Raw genomic sequence first — 22,504 nt, 5'->3', positions numbered from 1 at the left:
CCAGCAACCTTAAAGTAGCGCTTCGGCTGCCCAACTCGTGGCAGGAGTTTGTCCGGGGGCACTTCACCCACTCTGGCTAGAGTGGCGACGAACTGTATCTACTACTACTGGGAGCAGGATTGCTCGCTTCATATCCAGGCCTGATACTGCAAAGTTCTCTATTGCTTCATTAACCTTTCCTCTCTACCTCATGTTGATGTTGGTCATGTTGGGCCGAGAATAAAGCATTCAGAAAACCTTTATTTATTGTCTGGACATTCGCTCACTAATCTACTCATCAACTTCACCCCTAGACAACGGTAAGAGGTAACTTAAATACGCCGATCCCAAAACAACCAGCGGCTCCTGAGGGGGTAGCGCTACACTGCGATAAAACAAAGGCATGTTTACAATACATACAATAAGAGACTTATTTCATCTGTTTAGTGTACTGTATTTATATCAATGGTACTTCTATGTAAGTTAGTTGGTGTTTATTGTTTGGTGGCCCTTTAAGGAATTACTGTTGCGCTTAGCAGATGTCACTAAATAACCCCGGATAGACTCTAGACAGAAGAGTCATTAAAGGCTCTGATCCTTTTTTCAGGGTTGTAAATTACATATTTTTACTTCCTACAGTGGGGCTGTTACTACTGGACCAGTAAATTGCTTACAGTAACCTCCTGTCCTCCCAATGTACGAAGAACGTTTAAAGGACCAGTACACATCAGTTAATTCCTATGGAATATTTTTATAACATTTTGTAAATGTTTTAATAAGTGAAAATATTTTTTTTTTTAGCTAGCTATGACATCATGTTGGAGCAGAACTTTCTTATTTTTTTTAGGTTTAAAAAGAAAGGTGGAGGCATGCATTATATGTTAATTATTTATTGATGTATATGTTCAAATGACACAACAGGAAGTATGGAAAATCTCACAGACAGCAGGCAAGTTCGGCTTTTTAGCCCAACCCAAGGATATCATAATCCTGCTTCATGCTGCCCAAAGTGGATAAAAGTTTTAGATACACTTTGGGCTCTTTCACACGGGTGGACCGTATGTCCGCTTTTTCATCCATCCGTGTACGGATGAAAAAGGGACATACATTGGTCCACACACTGGGCCAGATTCAGATAGGTCAGCGGATCTTTAGATCCGCGTAACCTATCTGATTTACGTTACGCCGCCGCAAGTTTTTGAGGCAAGTGCTTTATTCAGAAAGCACTTGCCTCTAAAGTTGCGGCAGGGTATCGTAAATCCCCCGGCGGAATTCAAATTCCGCGGCTAGGGGGCGTGTAAAATTTAAATCAGGCGCGTCCCCGCGCCGAACGAACTGCGCATGCGCCGTCCGCTAAATTTCCCAGCATGTATTGCTCCAAATGACGTCGCTAGGATGTCATTGGTTTCGACGAGAACGTAAATTACGTCCATCCGTATTCCCGAACGACTTACGCAAACAATGTAAGAAATAGAAAATTCGACCTGGGAACGGCAGCCATACTTAACATAGAATACGCCGCATATAGCGGGGGTAACTTTCCGCCGGAAAAAGCAGAACGCAAACGACGTAAAAAAAAAAGCGCCGGGCGGTCGTTCGTTTCTGAATCGGCGTAACTCCTCATTTGCATATTCCTTGCATATACAAACGGAAGCGCCACCTAGCGGCCAGCGTGAGATTGCAGCCTAAGATCCGATGGTGTAAGTCACTTACACCTGTCAGATCTTAGGGAGATCTATGCGGAACCTGATTCTATGAATCAGGTGCATAAATCCGACCGACGGAACTCAGAGATACGACAGAGTATCAGGAGATACGCCGTCGTATCTCTATCTGAATCTCCCCCATTGTGCGTGGACCGCCCTATCATCTCCAGGCTCAGGGGGGATCAGCGTAGCGATCCCCGCTGAGCAAGCGGAGGTTCACGGGGTGGATCATCACTGATCCTTTCCGTGTGAAAGAGCCCTTTAAGATCATGCTAGGAATGTGGCTTGTCAAAAAGAATTCAGTCAGCAGCCTGTGCAAATATCAACATATTAAGGGTGGGGTTTAAAATCTCATTTAATTGCCAAAAGCAATGCAGATGTGTGTGCAATAGTTCAGATGCCGAGAAATTGATGCTATATGCGAGGGAACTTTATACATTACTCAAAAAAATTAAAGGAACACATTGAAATTACATCAGATCTTAATGGGGAAAAAATATCATGCTGGTTAAATATACTGATATGGACTGGGTAATGTGTTAGGAACCAAAGGATGCCACATCGTTTGATGGAAATGAAAATGATAAATCTACAGAGGGCTGAATTCAAAGACACCCAGAAAATCAAAGTGAAAAAATTATGTAGCACTTCTAGTCAATTTTGCTGAAATTTCATTGAATGCATGCCTGTCAATGTGGGGGCATGGTCATAATGAGACGACGGATGATGTCGTGGGGTATTTCCTCCCAGATCTGGACCAGGGAATCACTGAACTCCGGAACAGACTGATGTGCAACCTGGCGGCATCAGATGGACCAAAACATAATGTCCTAGAGATGTTCCATTAGATTTAGGTCAGGTGAGCGTGGGGGCCATTCAATGGTATCAATTCCTTCAGCCTCCAGGAACTGGCTGCATTCTCTCACCACATGAGGTCGGGCATTGTGTTGCACCAGGAGGAACCCAGGACCCACTGCACCAACGTCTGACAATGGGTCCAAGGATTTCATCCCAATACCTCATGGCAGTCAGGGTGCCATTGTCTAGCCTGTTGAGGTCTGTGTGTCCCTCCATGGATATGCCTTCCCAGACCATCACTGACCCTCCACCAAACCAGTCATGCCAAGCAATGTTACAGGCAGCGTAACAATCTCTACAGCTTCTCCAGACCCTTTTATGTCTGTCACATATGCTCAGGATTACCTTGCTCTTATCTGTGAAAAGCACAGGGTGCCAGTGGCAGACCTGCCAGTTCTGGTGTTCAATAGCAAATGCCAGTTGAGCTCCACGGTGCTGGGCAGTGAGAACAGGGCCCACTAGAGGATGTTGAGCTCTCAGGCCACTCTCATTAAGTCTGTTTCTGATTGTGTGGTCAGAGACATTCACACCAGTGGACAGCTGGAAGTCATATTGTAGGGCTTTAGCAATGCTCATCTGTTCCTCCTTGCACAAAGGAGCAGGTACCGGTCCTGCTGATGGTTTAACCACTTCCATACAGGGCACGTATACACCTTCCCGCCCAAGCCAATTTTCAGCTTTCAGCACTGTCGCACTTTGAATGGCAATTGCGCGGTCGTGCTACACTGTACCCAAACAAAATTGGCGTCCTTTTTTCCCCACAAATAGAGCTTTCTTTTGGTGGTATTTGATCACCTCTGCGATTTTTTTTTTTTGCGCAACAACTAAAAAAAGACTGGAAATTTTGAAAAAAAATTACGTTTTAATTTTTTTCTGTAATTTTTTTTGTAAATAAGTAAGTTTTCTCTTTCAATTATGGGCACTGATATGGCGGCACTGATGGGCACAGATGAGATGGCACTGATGGACATCGATGAGGTAGTACTGACGGGCACAGATGAGGTGGTACTGATTGGCGGCGCTGGTATGCGGCACTGATGGGCGCTGATATGCGGCACTGATGGGCACTCATAGGCGGCACTGATGGGCACATGGGCGGCACTGATGGGCACACATAGGTGGCACTGATGGGCACATGGGCGGCACTGATGGGCACTCATGGGTGGCACTGATGGGCACTCATGGGCGGCACTGATGGGCACTGTGGGGTGGCACAGATGGGCACTGTGGGGTGGCACTGATGGACACTGTGGGGTGGCACTGATGGACACTGTGGGGCGGCACTGATGGACACTGTGGGGCGGCACTGATGGACACTGTGGGGCGGCACTGTTTTCCTTTTGTTGCCAGTCAGTGCCCATTTGTGGGCACTGATTGGCATCTTTATTTTTTTTTCCAGACTTATTTTTTTTTTTTTCAAACTTTTTTTTTTTTTTTTTGACTTTTTTTTTGCCCCGTTTTTTTTCTTCCTGCCCTTCCCTGGTGGTCCAGGGTGGGCTTCCCTGGTGGTCCATGTGGCGATCCGAGGGGGGGCTGCGCTGATAAACAATCAGCGCGACCCCCCCCCCCCTGTCAGGAGAGCCGCCGATCGGCTCTCCTCTACTCGCGTCTGTCAGACGCGAGTGAGGAAGAGCCATCGACGGCTCTTCCTGTTTACATCGTGATCAGCCGTGATTCGACACGGCTGATCACGTGGTAAAGAGTCTCCGTGAGAGACTCTTTACCGAGATCGGTGTTGCGGGGTGTCTGACTGACACCCCGCAACAACGATCGCCGCGATGCGCACCCCCGGGGGCACGCAGCGGCTCAGAATCCTGAGGACGTCATATGACGTCCGGTCAGGATTCTACAACCACTTTGCCGCCGTCAATATGTCATTGGCGGGCGGCAAGTGGTTAAGGACCTTCTACAGTCCTGTCCAGCTCTGCTAGAGTAGCTGCCTATCTCCTCCATGCTCTTGAGACTGTGCTGGGAGACACAGCAAACTTTCTGGCAAAGACATCCTGGAGGAGTTGGACTGCCTGTGCAACCTCTATAGCACAGGTGTCAAACACAAGGCCCACGGGTCGAATCCGGCCCTCCAGGCCATTTCATGTGACCCTTGCACCTCTCCTGCTACTGCAGGAGAGCTCCAGCCCTGCTCTGGTCCTCCTCCAGACCCTTACTTTCTGCTTTCAAGCAATGCATCCAGCTTCTTCCCAGCAGCAGCAGCATAAGGAAAGGGGGGTGCGCTGTGATGTAAGGGAGAGTGGGGGACACAGCTTCTGATGGTGGGGTGGCTCTTGACATCTAATGTAAGGGAAGGGGATGCGCTGGACATCTAATCTTACAGATACAACCGGCCCTTTTGTGGGCAATCATAATGCTGATGCAGCCCACATTGAAATTGAGTTTGACACCCCTGCCCTTTAGGGTCCAGGTATCGCCTCATGCTACAAGTAGTGACCCTAGCCAAATGCAAAACCTAGTGAAAAACAGTCAGAAAACGTGAGTAGGGAAAACAAATGTCAGTGGCCTCTACCTGTAAAACCATTCCTGTTTTGGAGGTCATCTAATTGTTGCCCATCTAGTTTACCTGTTGTTAATTTCATTAACAGCAAAGCAGCTGAAACTGATTGACAACCCCTCTGTATACACCCCTCCCCCTCTGCTACTTAACTGACCAGATCAATATCCCAGGAGTTTAATTAGCTTGATGCTATACTCTTAGGCCCCGTACACACGGTCGGACAAAACCGATGAGAATGGTCCGACGGACCGCTGAAGTGGCCTGATTGTCTGATGTGTGTACACACCATCAGTTCAAAATCCGATCGGGTCAGAACGCGGTGACGTAAAACACACGACGTGCTGAAAAAAACGAAGTTCAATGCTTCCAAGCATGCGTCGACTTGATTCTGAGCATGCGTGGGTTTTGAACCGATGCTTTTCTGTACTAACTATCGGTTTGGTGCGATGGGGCAGCGATCTATCGGTTCGGTTTTGAAGCATGTTTTAAAATTTTGGACTGAAGGAAAACAGACCGATAGCCTATACACACAGACGGTTTGGTCCGATGAAAATGAACTTCGGTTCATTCTCATCGGACCAAACCGACTGTGTGTACGGGGCCTAAAGTGTTCCTTACACTTATTTATTTTATTTTAAATATGGATCGGTGGACTGCATCAAATTGGACTATTTGTGGATGAATTACAGTTTTTCGTATATTTTTACACATTCATGAGTTGAATTGCACTTAATTCTGATTTATTGCACTTAGTAGATATACATTTTTTGGTTATATTATTGCCCCTTAAAGCGGTGGTGCCCCCTTAAAAACAACTTTTTTTTATTCCACTGCCCCCCCACATTACAATCGAATTAAGGCTCTTATTTTTTTTTTGCTGCTGTACATACCTTGATACAGCATCTTCACCCGTGCATCCGGGTTGCGAGTCCCGCGGGAGTGGGCGTTCCTCACATGTGTTTGATTGACATTTTTCCCAAAAACGAGCTCCCCCCTGTCGCGTAAGCCGCGTCACGGTTGGCGAAAGGAGCCGAACGGCGAGTCGGCGCTATACTGCGCATGCGCATCGCCGTTCGGCTCCTTTCGCCAATCGTGACGCGGCTTACGCGACGGGGGGAGAGCTCGTTTTTGGGAAAAATGTCAATCAAACACATGTGAGGAACGCCCACTCCCGCGGGACTCGCAACCTGGATGCACGGGTGAAGATGCTGTATCAAGGTATGTACAGCAGCAAAAAAAAAATAAGAGCCTTAATTCGATTGTAATGTGGGGGGCCAGTGGAATAAAAAAAAGTTGTTTTTAAGGGGGAACCACCGCTTTAAATTTATCTAAAGAAGAAAGTAATAAATGTGTGGTTCGAGATGCTTATATCATTTAGACATATCGGGCCAGATTCACAAAAGAGATACGACGGCGTATCTCCTGATACGCCGTCGTATCTCTGTGATCCGCCCGTCCTAACTATGCGGCTGATTCATAGAATCAGTTACGCATAGATAGCCCTAAGATCCGACAGGTGTAATTGACTTACACCGTCGGATCTTAAGGATGCAATTCTAGGCCGGCCGCTAGGTGGCGATTCCATTGCGGTCGACGTAGAATATGCAAATGACTACTTACGGCGATCCACGAAGATACGCGCGTTCGTCACAATCTCTTACGTCGTCGCTAGTCGTTTTTTTCCGTCGCAAAGTTAGGCCTGCTTTAACATGGCTTATCTTTAGAACAGCCATGTTAAAGTATTGCTGTCGTTCCCGCGTCGAATTTTAATTTTTTTTTTTTTGGAGTAAGACGTCCGGGAATACGAAACGCCGTAAGGCACGTCGCCATTAAAAAAAGCGTCAGGGCGCCGTAATTTCGCGCAAAGCACGTCAGGAAATTTCCTAACGGAGCATGCGCAGAACGTTCGGCGCGGGAACGCGCCTAATTTAAATGGTGCCCGCCCCATTTGAATTAGGCGGGCTTGCGCCAAGCGGATTTACGTTACACCGCCGCAAGTTTACAGGTAAGAGCTTTGTGAATCAGGCACTTACGCTGTAAACCTGCGGCGGTGTAACGTAAATGGGATACGTTACGCCGCCGCAGCGTAATGTAATTCTCTCTGAATCTGGCCCTGTGGTTTTATGTCCCTTCATATTTAAATGTTTGTGATATATTGTAATGAATGAAGAAATGTGAATGTTGTTTGTTGTGGCGCCATGACTTGTTGAAGGTACTTTTAAAGTCCAACTTCTGTCTTTAATTTTTTTTTCTATTAATTTAAAACCCTCCTCTGCAGGGAATGTAAGGACACGGCTCCACAGGGGGACAATGCTGTTGTGAATTTACTGCAGATGAAATAGCGTCACCCTGTGGGAAGCAGGCCTGTGGACTGGCAGGATCACCAGGCATTTATTTTAAGAATGAAAACAAAGTGATGGCACTATGATTTATTGCTAATTGATAACAGGCAGAAATTAAAATTTTGGGTATAGCTATACAATTAATGACACCGGTGGCTGCAATAAAGCAGCGTTGCTGAATTCAGCAAAAACACTTTGATACATCAGACATTCTTAACCACTTAAGCCCCGGACCATTTTGTTGCTAAATGCCCAGGCCAGGTTTTGCGATTCGGCACTGCGTCGATTTAACAGACAATTGCGCGGTCGTGCGACGTGGCTCCCAAACAAAATTGGCGTCCTTTTTTCCCCACAAATAGAGCTTTCTTTTGGTGGTATTTGATCACCTCTGCGGATTTCATTTTTTGCGCTCTAAACAAAAATAGAGCGACAATTTTGAAAAAAATGCAATATTTTTTACTTTTTGCTATAATAAATATCCCCCAAAAACATATATATATATATAATAAAAAAAAAATTCCTCAGTTTAGGCCGATACGTATTCTTCTACCTATTTTTGGTAAAAAAAAATAGCAATAAGTGTTTATCGATTGGTTTGCGCAAAATGTATAGCGTTTACAAAATGGGGGATAGTTTTTTTGCATTTTTATTAATTTTTTTTTTTTACTACTATTGGCGGCGATCAGCGATTTTTTTTTGTGACTGCGACATTATGGCGGACACTTCGGACAATTTTGACACATTTTTGGGACCATTGTCATTTTCACAGCAAAAAATGCATTTAAATTGCATTGTTTATTGTGAAAATGACAGTTGCAGTTTGGGAGTTAACCACAGGGGGCACTGTAGGAGTTAGGGTTCACCTAGTGTGTGTTTACAACTGTAGGGGGGTGTGGCTGTAGGACTGAAGTCATCGATCGAGTCTCCCTATAAAAGGGATCACTCGATCGATGCAGCCGCCACAGTGAAGCACGGGGAAGCCGTGTTTACATACGGCTCTCCCCGTCCTTCAGCTCCGGGGAGCGATCGCGAGGGGGCGGCTAGAAACGAATAGCCGCGCTGTCGTCCCGGATCGCTCCCCGCGGGAATCCGCCCGCCGCACGCAGCGGTGGGGGTCCCGATCGGACCCCCGACCCGCTAGAAGGTGGGGACGTATATATACGCCTATCTGCCTGTACGTGCCATTCTGTGGACGTAAATAGGTGTGCGGCGGGCGTTAAGTGGTTAATGTCAAAGGTAGCAGCCAGTCTACAGTGGGTGTGCCTGGGAATACTTCACAGGTAAAAAGGGTTCCTGGGTCACCAACAAAGATTGAGGGTGGGATGGTGCAACATTGCCATACCCATAAAAAAACTGCAGATAGGCTGTGTTACTAATTATGCCTTGTACACACGGTCGGACTTTTGACCGTGCAAAAGTCCGCCGTCAGTCCTCTATCTGAGGTCGTTCTCTATCTAAAGGTCCTTCAAACTTCCAAGAAAAAAAGTCCAATGGAGGCTGCACACGGCCGGACCTTCCGAGAAAAAAAGCCTGTCTGACTTTTTTTCTCGGAAAGTCCGGCCGTGTGTACGAGGCATAACAGTGTACATTGAAAGGCAGCCAATAGTTACTAAGTATGAGATGTGATTGTGACCAGCTTCTTGTAAATAGGCTTATTATTTTATAGTTATAAGCAAAAAATATAAAAAATTATAGGTAAATTGCAGTATCTCACAAAAGTGAGTACACCCCTCACATTTTTGTAAATATTTCATTATATCTTTCCATGTGACAACACTGAAGAAATGACACGTTGCTACAATGTTAAGTAGTGAGTGTACAGCTTGTATAACGGTGTAAATTTGCTGTCCCCTCAAAATAACTCAACACACAGCCATTAATGTCTAAACCGCTGGCAACAAAGGTGAGTAAACCCCTAAGTGAAAATGTCCGAATTCAGCCCAAAGTTTCACTTCTTCAGTGTTGTCACATGAAAAGATATAATAAAATATTTTCAAAAATGTGAGGGGTGTACTCACTTTGTGAGATACTGTATATGTAGAAAAGGGCAGCTGTATTTGCTGCTTCGTGGGCTTGATTTACTAAATGCAAATATGCTGTTCATTTATAAGGGAGATTGCAAGGGAATTTGCCCTAAAATATAGGGAATGCTTTAAAGCTCTGGCTGACTTCTATCATCCAGTCATGTAGACACAAAAATGCAATTTTTTTTTCCACAAGGGTTCTTTAAAAATTCGCTGCTGAACCGGCCGGGAGTCAAACCCTCTATGGCCAGCTTAAGGTGGTTGCAAACCCTTACATAGACCCAGTGAAGTAACTAGTGCCAGGTTATACACAGAGATGAAACAAATCCTACTACATACGTTGTACCTGTCTGTCTATAGCCATCTTTCCCCTACATCCATTCAAAGAGCTGAATTTGAAAACTTATCTGAGAGTTAAAAAAAAAGGGGGTGGAGAACTGAAGTTTCACTTTGCAGAGCTCAGTGAGGAGAGCTCTGACAGCTGATTGGGGGGAATAGACATACCCCCTCCACAATGCTCACAGCAACAGAGCTGAGGCTGTCAATCAGCTGGAGGTCCCTTCCCTGTCACCTTTTTTCACTTGGTGTCAGGAAAACTTGCCAGAAGTGATTCATGTTGATGGCAGAGGTGTGAAGCAGCAGACAGAAATTACATTTAGTGCTTTTAACCACTTTACCTCCTTAATGACCAGGCCATTTTTTGCGATACAGCACTGCGTCGCTTTAACTGACAATTGTCCTGCGACGTTGTACCCAAACAAAATGAATGTCCTTTTTTTTCCACAATTAGAGCTTTCTTTTGGTGGTATTTAACCACCTCTGCGGTTTGTATTTTTTGCCCTATAAAAAGGAAAAGACAATTTTGAAAAAAAAATATATTTTTTACTTTCTGCTATGATACATATCCCCAAAAAAATATATATATATAAAAAAAATGTATTCATCATTTTAGGCCAATATGTATTCTGCTACATATTTTTGGTAAAAACATTGCAATAAGCGTATATTGATTGGTTTGCACAAAAGTTATGGGGCCAGATTCACATAGGTTAGCGGATCTTTAGATCCGCATAAACTATCTGATTTAAGATCCGCCGCCGCAAGTTTTTGAGGCAAGTGGTTAATTCACAAAGCACTTACCTCAAAACTTGCGGCGGCGTATCGTAATTCCCCAGGCGGAATTTAAATTCCACGGCTAGGGGGCGTGTAGTATTTAAATCAGGCGCGTCCCCGCGCCAATCGAACAGCACATGCGCCGTCCGCAAATTTACCCAGCGTGCATTGCGCTAAATGACATCGCAAGGACGTCATTGGTTCCGACGTGAACCAGCCCCATTCACAGACGAGTTACGCAAACGACGTAAAATTTTTAAATCGCGACGCGGGAATGACGGCCATACTTAACATTGGCTGCGCCTCATAGACCCAGGGGTAACTATCCGCCGGAAAAAGCCGAAAGCAAACGACGTAAAAAAAAAAGCGCCGGGCGGTCGTTCGTTTCTGAATCGGCGTATCTCCTCATTTGCATATTTGTCGCGTAAATAAACCGAAACGCCACCTAGCGGCCGGCCTGGAATTGCAGCCTAAGATCCGACGGTGTAACACAGTTACACCTGTCGGATCTTAAGGATATCTATGCGTAACTGATTCTATGAATCAGTCGCATAGATACGACCGGCAGAACTCAGAGATACGAAGGCGTATCAGGAGATACACCGTCGTATCTCTTTGTGAATCTGGCCCATAGTGTCTACAATATAAGGAAAAGATTTAGGGACTCTTTTTTTTCATTGTTTTTACTAGTAATGGCGGGGATCATCAATTTTTAGCTATAAAACTGCACTGATCTCTGTATAAATGGCAGTGGTAGGGAACGGGTTAACACTAGGGTTCGATCAAAAGGTTAAATGTGTCCTAGGGAGGTGTTTCTAACTGTGGGTGGAGTGGACTGACTGGGAGTAAAGAGAGAACAGCTGATCTCTCTCTCTCTCTCTTCCCCTGTCAGAACGGGGATCCGTCTTGTTTACAGAGGCAGATCCCCGTTCTGCCTCTCTTCACCGCGATTGCAGGAGGCCGGCAGACATCGAGTCCGCCGGACACGCGGGCTAGCTCCCGCGGCGCGCGATGGGCAAGCTGTGGTACCACGTGCATAGACCGACGTACAGGTACGTCAGTTTGCACAGCCGAGCCACCTTGCCGCAGTATATATGCAGAAGGTGGTCGGCAAATGGTTAATTGAGACAATATAGTGGGAAATGCTTTATTCATATTTCATGTCTGAGGTTTACAACCACTAGACATGTGCACACTGAAATATTTTGTTTCGGAATTTCGTTTTCGTCCGAAAAATACATTTATTTAGTTACTCCAGAAATTAATTTTTATTTATTTTGTTTCGTTAAAAAATGCATTTGTCCGAAAATCCAAATTAATTAAGGTCGAATCTGTCATTGAAGGCTTATGGTGTCTGTCGAATGTTCTAAGAAGATTCGACGGAGCAGCTAAACTGTACGATGCCGCAATCGTATATTTCTGGTCAAATGTTCCGCCTGCAAGCTATAAAAGAATTCTAATGTTGTATGACACTAGTAATAACTAGTCAACCAACATTCTAATTCTTCTATAGCTTATGGGACGGAGCATTTGATTGCAATTGCAGCGTCGTACAGTTTAGCTGCTTGTCGAATCTTCTTAGAACTTTAGACAGACACCATAAGCCTTCAATGACAGATTCGACTTTGTATGTTTTTTTCTGCTTCGTCGAATCTTCGTCGTTCATGTCGAATGGTCTACCCCTATAATGTTGAATCTTTTCTCTCTATGTAGAATAATCTTGGACTAATATATAGTTAAAGCAGAGCTCCACCCTAAAGTGGAACTCCCGCTGATCGGAACCCTCCCCCCCTCCGGTGTCACATTTGACACCTTTCAGGGGGGTGCAGATACCTGTCTAAAGACAGGTATTTGCACCCACTTCCGGCCACACAGTCTTGGGTAAACTGCGGGCATGACGTCACCTCCCCCCCCCCCCCGTTGTGTTCTGGGAACACTCGGCACCCAGAACACATCGGGAGCCAATCGGCAGGCGTAGCGCGACTCGCGCATGCGCCGTAGGGAACCGGGTAGTAAAGCCGGAGCGCTTCACTTCCTGGTTCCCTCACTGAGGATGGCGTGGGGGGGGCAGCAGAGTGACGAGCGATCACTCGTCCTCTGCTGCGGACGGCGCTGGACTCCAGGACAGGTGAGTGTCCTAATATTAAAAGTCAGCAGCTGCAGTATTTGTAGCTGCTGGCTTTAAATATTTTTTTTTCATCCGCTTTAAGGTTAGGCACATTCGACCAAAGATTCGATAGACACAGATCACTATTGTCACCGTCATGTCAAATCTTCTATCTATATCGAACTGTTGTAGCAACAAAAACTAAAATAAAGCATTTTTTTGTTGGATCTTTCGGATTTCGGATTCTGCGTGTTTTGTTTTCCTTTGTTAAAACGATAACGAACATACCTGAAATTCGGATGAAAATTCATTCGGACGAAAACGAATGCACATGTCTAACAATCACTTTAGGTCTATCAGGCCCAGATTCACAGAGAGCAAGGCGCACATTACGCCGCCGTAGGCACACACCGTACGCCAATGTAGCGCGGAGTGGCGTAGGTTTCGTAGGCGCGCGCCGGCGTAGGTGGAAGTGGGCGTGACCCCATGCAAACGATGGGCCAAGCGCCAGACAGGTACGCGTTACGAACTGCGCATGCGCCGTGGACGCATTCACATCACCCCCCTGCGCCTGCTCACAACCACGCCGGCACAACTGCCTAAGCTACGTCGGATCACCGCGTACACCGTGCACATAACGTACGCCCAGCCAGACACACGTCCAACGCACAATACGCCGGCTTGTGTTCCATGGTGAAGACCTGTGCATGTCTGTTGCCGGGTTGCACCTCATTTATGGGGAATAACTTTACGCCAGACGTACAACTTACGCACATCTCGCGTAGCATGCGCACGTTCGTGAATCGGCATATTTCCCTCATTTGCATGCTTGAATGGCTAATCAATGGGAGCAGCCCCATGCGTCCAGCCCATATGTGCGCCCACCCTACGCCGGCGTGTGCAAGCTACGCCGGCGGGGTGTAGCCTGTTTTTAGGCGCATGTTGGTTCGTGGGTCTGCCGCACACATATGCCGGCGCATATTGGCACTTACGTCGGCGTAACGTGTTATACGTCGGCGTAAGTGCTTTGTAAATCTGGGCCTCAGTCTTCACAACCTTGTTTAAAACTTATCTTACAATTATTTTTTTTCTCAGCAGCTGCGAAGCTTCAGATATTCAGATGGACACTGAAGACTGTAAATATCACATTAGAAGGTTCTTTTAGGTACGTTTTTAGGACTTCATTGAAAATGTGCACTCTTTAGATTCCTATAAAATGAAAACATAAACAAATAAAAAGGCCATTCATTCCACCCCAGCTCACTGCATCTGGTAGAGTTAAAAAGAAAGGGAGCACACTAGGACCCTGGAGTGCCCTGGGCTGACTTTTAAAAGCTTTCCTTTTGGATTGGAGGAACTGGGAGGGACCAGCATCCCGAGCTCTCCTTAAACCTGCCAGCGCTGGTCAGATCCAAACAGATGCTACAAACTACTAATTTAATTGGACACCTCTTTCGCTTTTGTCTAGAGACAGTCTCTCTCTCTCTCTCTCTTTTTCCCCTGTCTGAGCGTCCAGATAAGTTGAGGGAAAAATTCCAAAGTTCTGCCTGGCCTGGTTACAAACTCTCCACAGGGCTGGCAAATATACCTAAGCCTTAAAAAGTTTTCTTTCAGCTGTTAAAGCCTGAGGATATGTAGCTGGGACAGACTGGTGGATTTCAGATTAAAGTCTACTTTTCCTTTGGAATAAAAAGCACTGACATTCCACAGAGATCGAATGGATTTCTCAGCATCTTTACAAGATTACTGACTTGTAGCAGACGGCCAATATTGTTTGCAAGTTTTTCTAGCTTTCAAGGAATAACAGAGATTGACCTAAAGGTTGGAGTACATCTTTTTTTTTTGTCCTGGCTGGGTTGGAGCCTGTGAAGTGACAGATTGCGCGACTTCTAGAACTGAGAAATGCCTATAGGCACATGTTGCTGGAAGGGTTCCAACAAGGTTCGAGGAGAGATGACCGCCCCCTGACTTCTGCATGTTGCCGTTAAGACTTTATTCTGCGAAATCCAAACTGGATGGCGAGTTGGGCTTTTCTTTTCGGAAGAGAATTAATGTTCTGATGCCAGGACACTAGCCAGTTGACGAAAGCTTTGCCAACCTGTGTGACAGCCCGCTGCTCAGAGCCTGGATATGGCAGCTCACACGCTAACAGGATTTTCTCTAGTAAGCCTGCTGAGTTTTGGTTATATGTCCTGGGATTGGATGAAGCCAGTAGTACTTGGAGACAGCACCGGTGATGCTCCAGCTGAATTTCAAGCACCTCCTTCTCAAAGGCCTCCACACATCATCTTCATTCTTACTGATGACCAAGGGTACCACGATATAGGGTACCACGGGTCAGACATACAAACTCCCACGCTGGACCGCCTTGCAGCTGAGGGGGTCAAGCTTGAGAATTATTATGTGCAGCCCATATGTACACCTTCACGTAGTCAGCTTATCACTGGCAGGTAAGTACACACTTTTCTAGGGAAAAGTTGAATGACTGTTTTCTAGTGTTTCAAGTGATTCCTAGGGTCTGGTTTCGTTCTCACATTTTAACAGTTCCTTTATTATTATTATTATTATACAGGATTTATATAGCGCCAACAGTTTACGCAGCGCTTTACAATATAAAAGGGAGACAATACAGTTACAATACAATAAAATACAAGGGCCCTGCTTAGAAGAGCTTACAATCTAATAGGGTGGGGCAGGTGGTACAAAAAGTTGTAACTGTGTGGAATGAGCTGATGGAAGTGGTAAGAGATTAGTTGGAGACGTGATAGGCTTCCCTGAAGAGGTGAGTTTTCAGGGATCGCCTGAAGGTAGCAAGAGTAGGGGATAGCCGGACAGGTTGAGGAGGTAGTGAGTTCCAGAGGATGGGAGAGGCTCTGGGGAAATCCTGGAGACGAGCATGGGAGGAAGAGACAAGAGAGCTTGACAGTAGGAGGTCTTGAGAAGAGAGGAGAGGAGGGTTTGGGATATGTTTAGAGACAAGATTGGTGATGTAGCTTGGGGCAGAGTTGTTAGAAGGCGCTAGCAATTATTGTGAAAGCAGTTGGTTGTAAGAGGACTCAAACTGTTGTCCAGAACAAGCAATACAATCCCTTGCTCAAAGTGGACACAAGCCATGAAGTTGGGTCTTCTTGCCTTAAAAGCTTTCCTAAACTAAAGAAAGACTTGCCATGGAAGTAAAAGTATTGATCACCTACCGTAAAGCAGTAAAAACCTGCTCCCAATGTGCTTTAGTTCCAAGTCACATGACTTGTTGGGTCATTTGTCCTACAGCATGTCAGCTGAATCTTCATTGACATATCAGTGCCCTATAGTGTCTTATCAGTGCCCTATAGTGTGCCACATGTATCCTGGGACTGCAAACTTGTTTAACAGTCTGGTGTAAAATTATTGCTCTCTTATAGGTAGATTCACGTACTGGTGGCTTAACTTTGTGCGGGCGTAACGTATGTTATTTACGTTACGCGGCCGCAAATTAGAGAGGCAAGTGCAGTATTCACAAAGCACTTGCTCCGTAAGTTTCGGTGGCGTAGCGTAAATTGACCTTGCGTAAATGACGCTTCGAACAAACGGCGCATGCGCCGTCCGTGGACGTATCCCAGTGCGCATGCTTCAAATCACGTCGCAAATAGTCAATGCTTTCGACGTGAACGTAACCTACGGCCAGCCCTATTCTGAATCGACTTACGCAAACGACGTAAAACGTAAAAATACGACGCTGTGCCGACGTCCATACTTAACATTGGCTGCGCCATCTTTTTGGTGGTGTATCTTTACGCCTGAAAACACCTTACGTAAACGGAGTATCTTTACTGCGACAGGCGTGCGTACGTTCGTGAATAGGCGTATCTTGCTGATTTACATATTCTAGGCGTAAATCAGCGTACCCGCCCCTAGCGGCCAGCATAAATAGACAGCTAAGATACGACGGCGTAGGAGACTTATGCCGGTCTTATCTTAGCAACATTTAAGCGTATCTCAGTTTGAGCTTAAATGTACGACAGGGCGGATTCGGAGTTACGACGGCATATCTACTGATACGCCGTCGTAACTGTACATGAATCCAGCTATTAAATTTTGAATTGAATTTTAAATTTTCGAATATGAAACCTGATTGGTTTCTAAATCCGCGTACACACGACCGTTTTTCATGACGAGAAAAATGAAATTTTCCAAATTGGTCGTTAAAAACGGTCGTGTGTAGGCTCCAGAGCATTTTTCTCGTCGAGAAAAATGGCCATTAAAAATTTAGAACATGCTCTATTTTTTCTCATTGTTTTTCACATCGTCGTTTTTCTTGTGAAAAACGGTCGTGTGTATGCTTTAACGACGGGGAAAAAAACATGCATGCTCAGAAGCAAGTTATGAGACGGGAAATTAGCATAATCAGCCCAAAGGGTGGCGCCATTTCGAATGAAACTTCCCCTTTATAGTGCCGTCGTATGTGTTGTACGTCACCGCGTTATGCTCAAGCATTTTTTCTCCCAATCGTGTGTATGCAAGGCAGGCTTGAGAGGAATCACGTCGAGAAAAACAACGTTTTATTCCATGACATTAAAAACGGTCGTGTGTACGCAGCATAAGGGCTACCAATATTTTTGTCGTTTTCACCAATCAAACAATGTCCTTACAAGTTCAAGATTTTGCATAGTTACGACCCATGCACATTAAGGCATTCTGACAATTTTAAGTGTGTTATTTGTGACCACATAAATCAAAAGTTAGGTTAACTCTTCGAAGTTCCTTTACTGAAATGCCAATTGAAACCACACATATGTATACATTCATAATATTATTGAGGTATACATTAATGTGGTTACATAAGTATGTGGTATCCTTAAGTGCATGTATATGAAAAAGCCCCAGAAGATAAAACTGAAAAGCAAGACAAAGGGGCTTTGTCTGCACTTCCTAGATATCCAAAGTTCAGGCAAAGCGCACAGATGGGGATGGGTCATTATTATGTACTTTAAAATTAACTTTTCTTTTGATATTTTTGGGAAAGATTCAGGATGAACAGTGGGGATGAGTGAACCTCTGAAAAGAAATAATTCAATGATTAATTGCTGTGCAAACAAATTGAATAGATTATGGCTTCCCAATTGTGTAGCTGGAAAGGAAATGAGTAGTAAGAAATATATGTCTGTCCCAAAAACAATAGTCCTGTTATTGCCAAAGGGTTGTTCTATGTGTTAGGATCATTAGGATCTGCTGGAGCTAGCATGCAGGCTATAAAACAAGCAAAACAAATGCGGATACCTACCTTGTTTTAATTTAAGTGGGTTAATTTTCCAACAAGAAAGCCAAGACGTGTTCAGTGCCAGAATCCCTTTGGGTGTGGGACTTTAGATTCTTAAAGCATACATCAATTTCCCACTAATCACCCATGCGTCCCCAGCTATCACCCATCCTTAAAGCTGAGCTGAAAATAAAACACCCTCACTTGAAGAGAACACAAGACGACCTTAGATTGTCAGGGCCAGATTCTCAGAGGAGATACGACAGCGTATCTCTGAGTCCGGACGGTCGTATCTATGCGCCTGATTCTTAGAATCAGTTACGCATAGATATCTATTAGATCAGACAGGCGTAAGTCTCTTACGCCGTCGGATCGTAACTGCATATTTACGCTGGCCGCCTGGGGGCGTGTACGCTGATTTACGCATCGAAATATGTAAATCAGCTAGATACGCGAATTCACGAACGTACGCCCGGCCGACACAGTACAGTTACGCCGTTTATGTTAGGCTTTTTCCGGCGTATAGTTACCCCTGCTATATGGTGGCGTAAGTGCGGCGTACCAATGTTAAGTATGGCCGTCGTTCCCGCGTCAAAATTTGAAAAAGTTACGTCGTTTGTGTAAGTCGTCCGTGAATGGGGCTGGACGTCATTTACGTTCACGTCGAAACCAATGACGTCCTTGCGGCGTACTTTGGAGCAATGCACACTGGGAAATTCCACGGACGGCGCATGCGCCGTTCGGGAAAAACGTCAATCACATCGGGTCAAGCCTGATTTACATAACACACGCCCACCTCTTCACAATTTGAATTAGGTGGGCTTACGCCGGCCTATTTACGCTACGCCGCCGCAACTTTTTTTTGAGAATACAGCACTTGCCTGTAAAAGTTGCGGAGGCGTAACGTAAATAGGATACGTTACGCCCGCACAAAGTTATGCCATTCTACGTGAATCTACCCCTCAGAGTGCAGGGTATTAAGAGGCAGTGAGGACCAGTCTAACAGCAGGGATGATCCTACAGGAGCAGAGGATCAGGTCACTTTACCCGATCCAATAGGCATAAATGAGTGCCCTTGTATTGCGGGAGGAACCCCACTGGAAAGAAAAGATTTTTAGTTTTCCCAGTGTTCAGCTTTAAAGTGTTTGTAAAGGCAGAAGTTTTTGTACCATACGACATTTTTTGCAGTAAGGTAAAAAACCTTCCGCATGCATTTCCCCTCCGCAGCCCCCCTAAATACATACCTGAGCCCGATCTCGATTTAGTGATTTGAATGAGAGCCAAGGCTCCCTTGGGTCTCTCTCTCCTGATTATGTAACTATAAAATTTGAAGAAAAGAGGTTTAACCTTAAACTACGTAGAGGGTTCTTTACTGTAAGAGCGGCAAGGATGTGGAATTCCCTTCCACAGGCGGTGGTCTCAGCGGGGACCATCGATAGTTTCAAAAAACGATTAGATAAGCGCCTGACCGACCACAACATACAGGGATATACAAGGTAATACTGACATATAATCACACACATAGGTTGGACTTGATGGACTTGTGTCTTTTTTTAACTTCACCTACTATGTAACTATGATTGGCTCAGATACAGCAGCGGGAGCTATTGGCTCTCACTGCTGTCAATCAGAGCCAATGACGAGGGAGCAGGGGGTTGGGCCAAGCCCTGCTCTGTGTGTCTTATGGACACTCAGAGCAGGGCTCAGGAGTGAGCATGCATGAGTGCCCCCATAGCAAGTGGCTTGCTATAGAGGCACTCAGCGGAAGGTGGGGGTTTGCGGAGCCAGGAGCGCCAGTGGGGGACACCAGGAATGGAGGATCGAGGCTGCTCTTGGCAAAATCATTCTGCAGGGCAGGTAAGTACAACGTGTTTGTTATGAAAAAAAAAATACAAGGCTTTACTAACACTTTATCATTTATCACCAGCCTAACACTTAATGTGTGGTTCGCACTAAGTATATAGGAAAAATTCAAGTCTAATGTAATGTAAACCCTAACAATGAACTTCTCTTATTGGCTCCCTTTTGGTCTGGTAAATATACCAATGAGTGTTATATTAATTCAATAAATGTAAAACAGTACCAGTTGATCCTGCCGAAATCCAGTCAACTTGTATTTTCTTGTGCTCTATGCAGTGTTATCAGCCCTGCCCCATGCTCTTCTTGGACTATAGTACAATCCCTATGTATGTCATAAAGAGGAGGAGATGCAAGGTGTTCTGTAACCCTAACACAATCCCTGTCAAGGGGTTAGGATGCACAGGTGTTCCGTGCAACCTTCTGCAGACAGTCCCATTGATGTCTATTGGGACACAGCGGCTGCATGGACACTTCGGCTGTGTGTCAATATGGCATCTATGTGGGTGCAAACTCACACTGAGTTTGGGGACACGTATGCACATGCACTTCCACATGGATGTCATATTAGTACCCAATGGATTTGATTTACTAAAGGCAAATACCAGTGGCGGTGGCAGCCCATTCATACAAGGCTCAGGGGCGCCCCCCCAATCCATGCGTCCGGCCCCCTAACCTACATGCGGGGCACTGGACACAAGGATTCCAGTGGGGGATCTAATAGGCTTCAAAAAGGGTGGTCTCCGGGTGCAGAGCACTGCGCCTGAGCCTACCCAGTTGTGTGACAATAGCGAATGAATATACGCTAATGTCTTCCTAATTCTCCTCCCGGCCAATCAGGAAGCAGGTCCTGAGACCCGTCACCCAATTGCCCGATTTGCACCCCCACCCCCCCAAAAAAAAAAAGATATATCGCCAGCCGCCACTGGCAAATAGACTGCGGACTTTGCAAAGTGCATTTGCACTTTGCAAGTGCAGTTGCTCCAGAGCTTAGTAAATGGGCAGAAGCTCTGCTGACTTCCATTATCCAATAGTGTACAAGCAAACATTTAATTTTCTTTTACACCTGATTAGCTATTCTTTGCAAAGTGAAGCTTTACCTCATTTACTAAGCTCTGTAGAAACTGCACAAAAAGTGAACCTCCGCTTTTTGGATCCCTCCCCCCTCCGGTGTCACATTTGGCACCTTTCAGGGGGGAGGGGGGTGCAGATACCTGTCTGCTGACTTAAAAAAAAAGAAAAAACTACGGAACCTCCGCTTTAAGTAAATCAACCCCAAGATCTCAACAGACAATGGGACTGCCTGCACAGGGACGCATGGAGCACCTGTGCATCCCTGCGCAGGTAAACACAGCTCTGCATGGGCGGGTATTGTACACCCTGTGTGAAAGCAGGCCATACATTATACAAAAAAATTGCCGATTGCACATTTAATGTGTATGAGGGAATCACTTCCGCTGTGGTTATGTATGTGTTCTCATGGCGGGAAGCCTTCCCCACAGTGAGATCACAAAGATGAGTGGCAGCTGGTGCTCCATTTTCGGGGGGGGGGGGGGGTGGTGCAAAACAGAACCCCCGCCAGGTCCGCACTTACCCCACAGGTCACGGATGGCTTCCCTTGCTTCTCCTCCCGGCCAATACGATCATAAGACCCGCTTCCTGTGCTGATTGGCCGGGAAGAGAACCAGTAAGATAATAGCGAATGTTGATTCTCTTATGTCGCAAGTGGATGGACTCAGGGCGCAGTGCTCTGCGTCCTGAGTCAAACCTTTTTGAAGCCAATTAGAGCAACAGGCTTTAATCATGGGCTTCAAAAATAAAAAAAGGTTGTTGAAATCTATGCATCCTGCGCCCCGCATGGAGATTAGGGATGCAGTGCCCCTGCTCCCCTTATGGACCAGTTCACGCTGACAAAGATCAATGTTGGCAGCTATAGCCGGTGGCACTGATCATTTGGGAAAAGCCCAGCAGGGTGGTTGTACAGAAGTTGATCGATTGTACATCCAAGGTGTCCGTACATGAATCGAAATTCATCCGGTCCCTGCTGAATCGGGCAAATATTGATCAATGCATGGCACTGCCCCTCAATCACTAGTGTGAATGAGCCCAATGACAAATCTTTTGGCTGAACCTTATTACCCCACAAAGGAAGCCATACCCTGATTTGCATGCCTAAATCACATTGGGCTGATCCTTACATTATGCTACATGTTTAATGTAAGGTGACCAGATTTTTAAAATGAAATCCGGGGACATATTTTTTCTTTACTAGTAATGGCAACAATCAGCAACTCTCTGCCCGTCATCGCCCGCCTCACAGTCTCTCAAGTCTTACTTTTTCGGGCCCCGGCTACTAATAGATGGGGATCGGAGGAAGATCACTCCACCAGGGAAGGCAAGGGGATAGGCTGGTGACTGGCCAGGATTTGAGCCAAGGTAGAACAACATGCAAGCGAAGCTGAATGGGCATGTGCCTGAAACTGAAGAAATATTCCCTCCGCTCTGACCAGCACATGATCATCAGAGAGGGGCACAGATAATGGGAAAAATACAACCCCCCTATGCTAGTAGGCACGGCGGAGCGCGCGGGGAGGGGGGGTGTAATTCTAATTTTTTTATTTTAATTCTGCACTGACTGTCTTTAAAATTGCCCCAGCCCCCTATTAAATCCAATCTGGGGACAAAACCAGGGACAGACTTGGTCCGGGGACAGTGTCCTCAATAAGGGGACTGTCCCCTGAAACTGGGGATGTCTTGTCACCCTAGTTTAATG

General features: G+C 45.7%; 1 protein-coding gene across 1 annotated transcript in view; it reads left to right on the top strand.

Annotated features, from left to right (window-relative positions):
* The first annotated feature begins 14,005 nt into the window (after positions 1–14,005).
* Positions 14,006–22,504, top strand: part of ARSI (arylsulfatase family member I) — a 49,928-nt gene continuing 41,429 nt past the window's right edge. The window contains exon 1 of the mRNA XM_040345019.1: positions 14,006–15,088. Coding sequence (XP_040200953.1) covers positions 14,769–15,088 — 320 coding nt within the window. The 5' untranslated portion in view covers positions 14,006–14,768. The remainder of the gene's footprint in view (positions 15,089–22,504) is intronic.

The sequence above is a fragment of the Rana temporaria genome, chromosome 3 (assembly GCF_905171775.1).
Source record: "Rana temporaria chromosome 3, aRanTem1.1, whole genome shotgun sequence".
Classification (NCBI taxonomy): domain Eukaryota; kingdom Metazoa; phylum Chordata; class Amphibia; order Anura; family Ranidae; genus Rana; species Rana temporaria.
The sequence above is the reverse complement of the archived record's forward strand: the minus strand, read 5'-3'. Positions and strand labels throughout refer to the sequence as shown.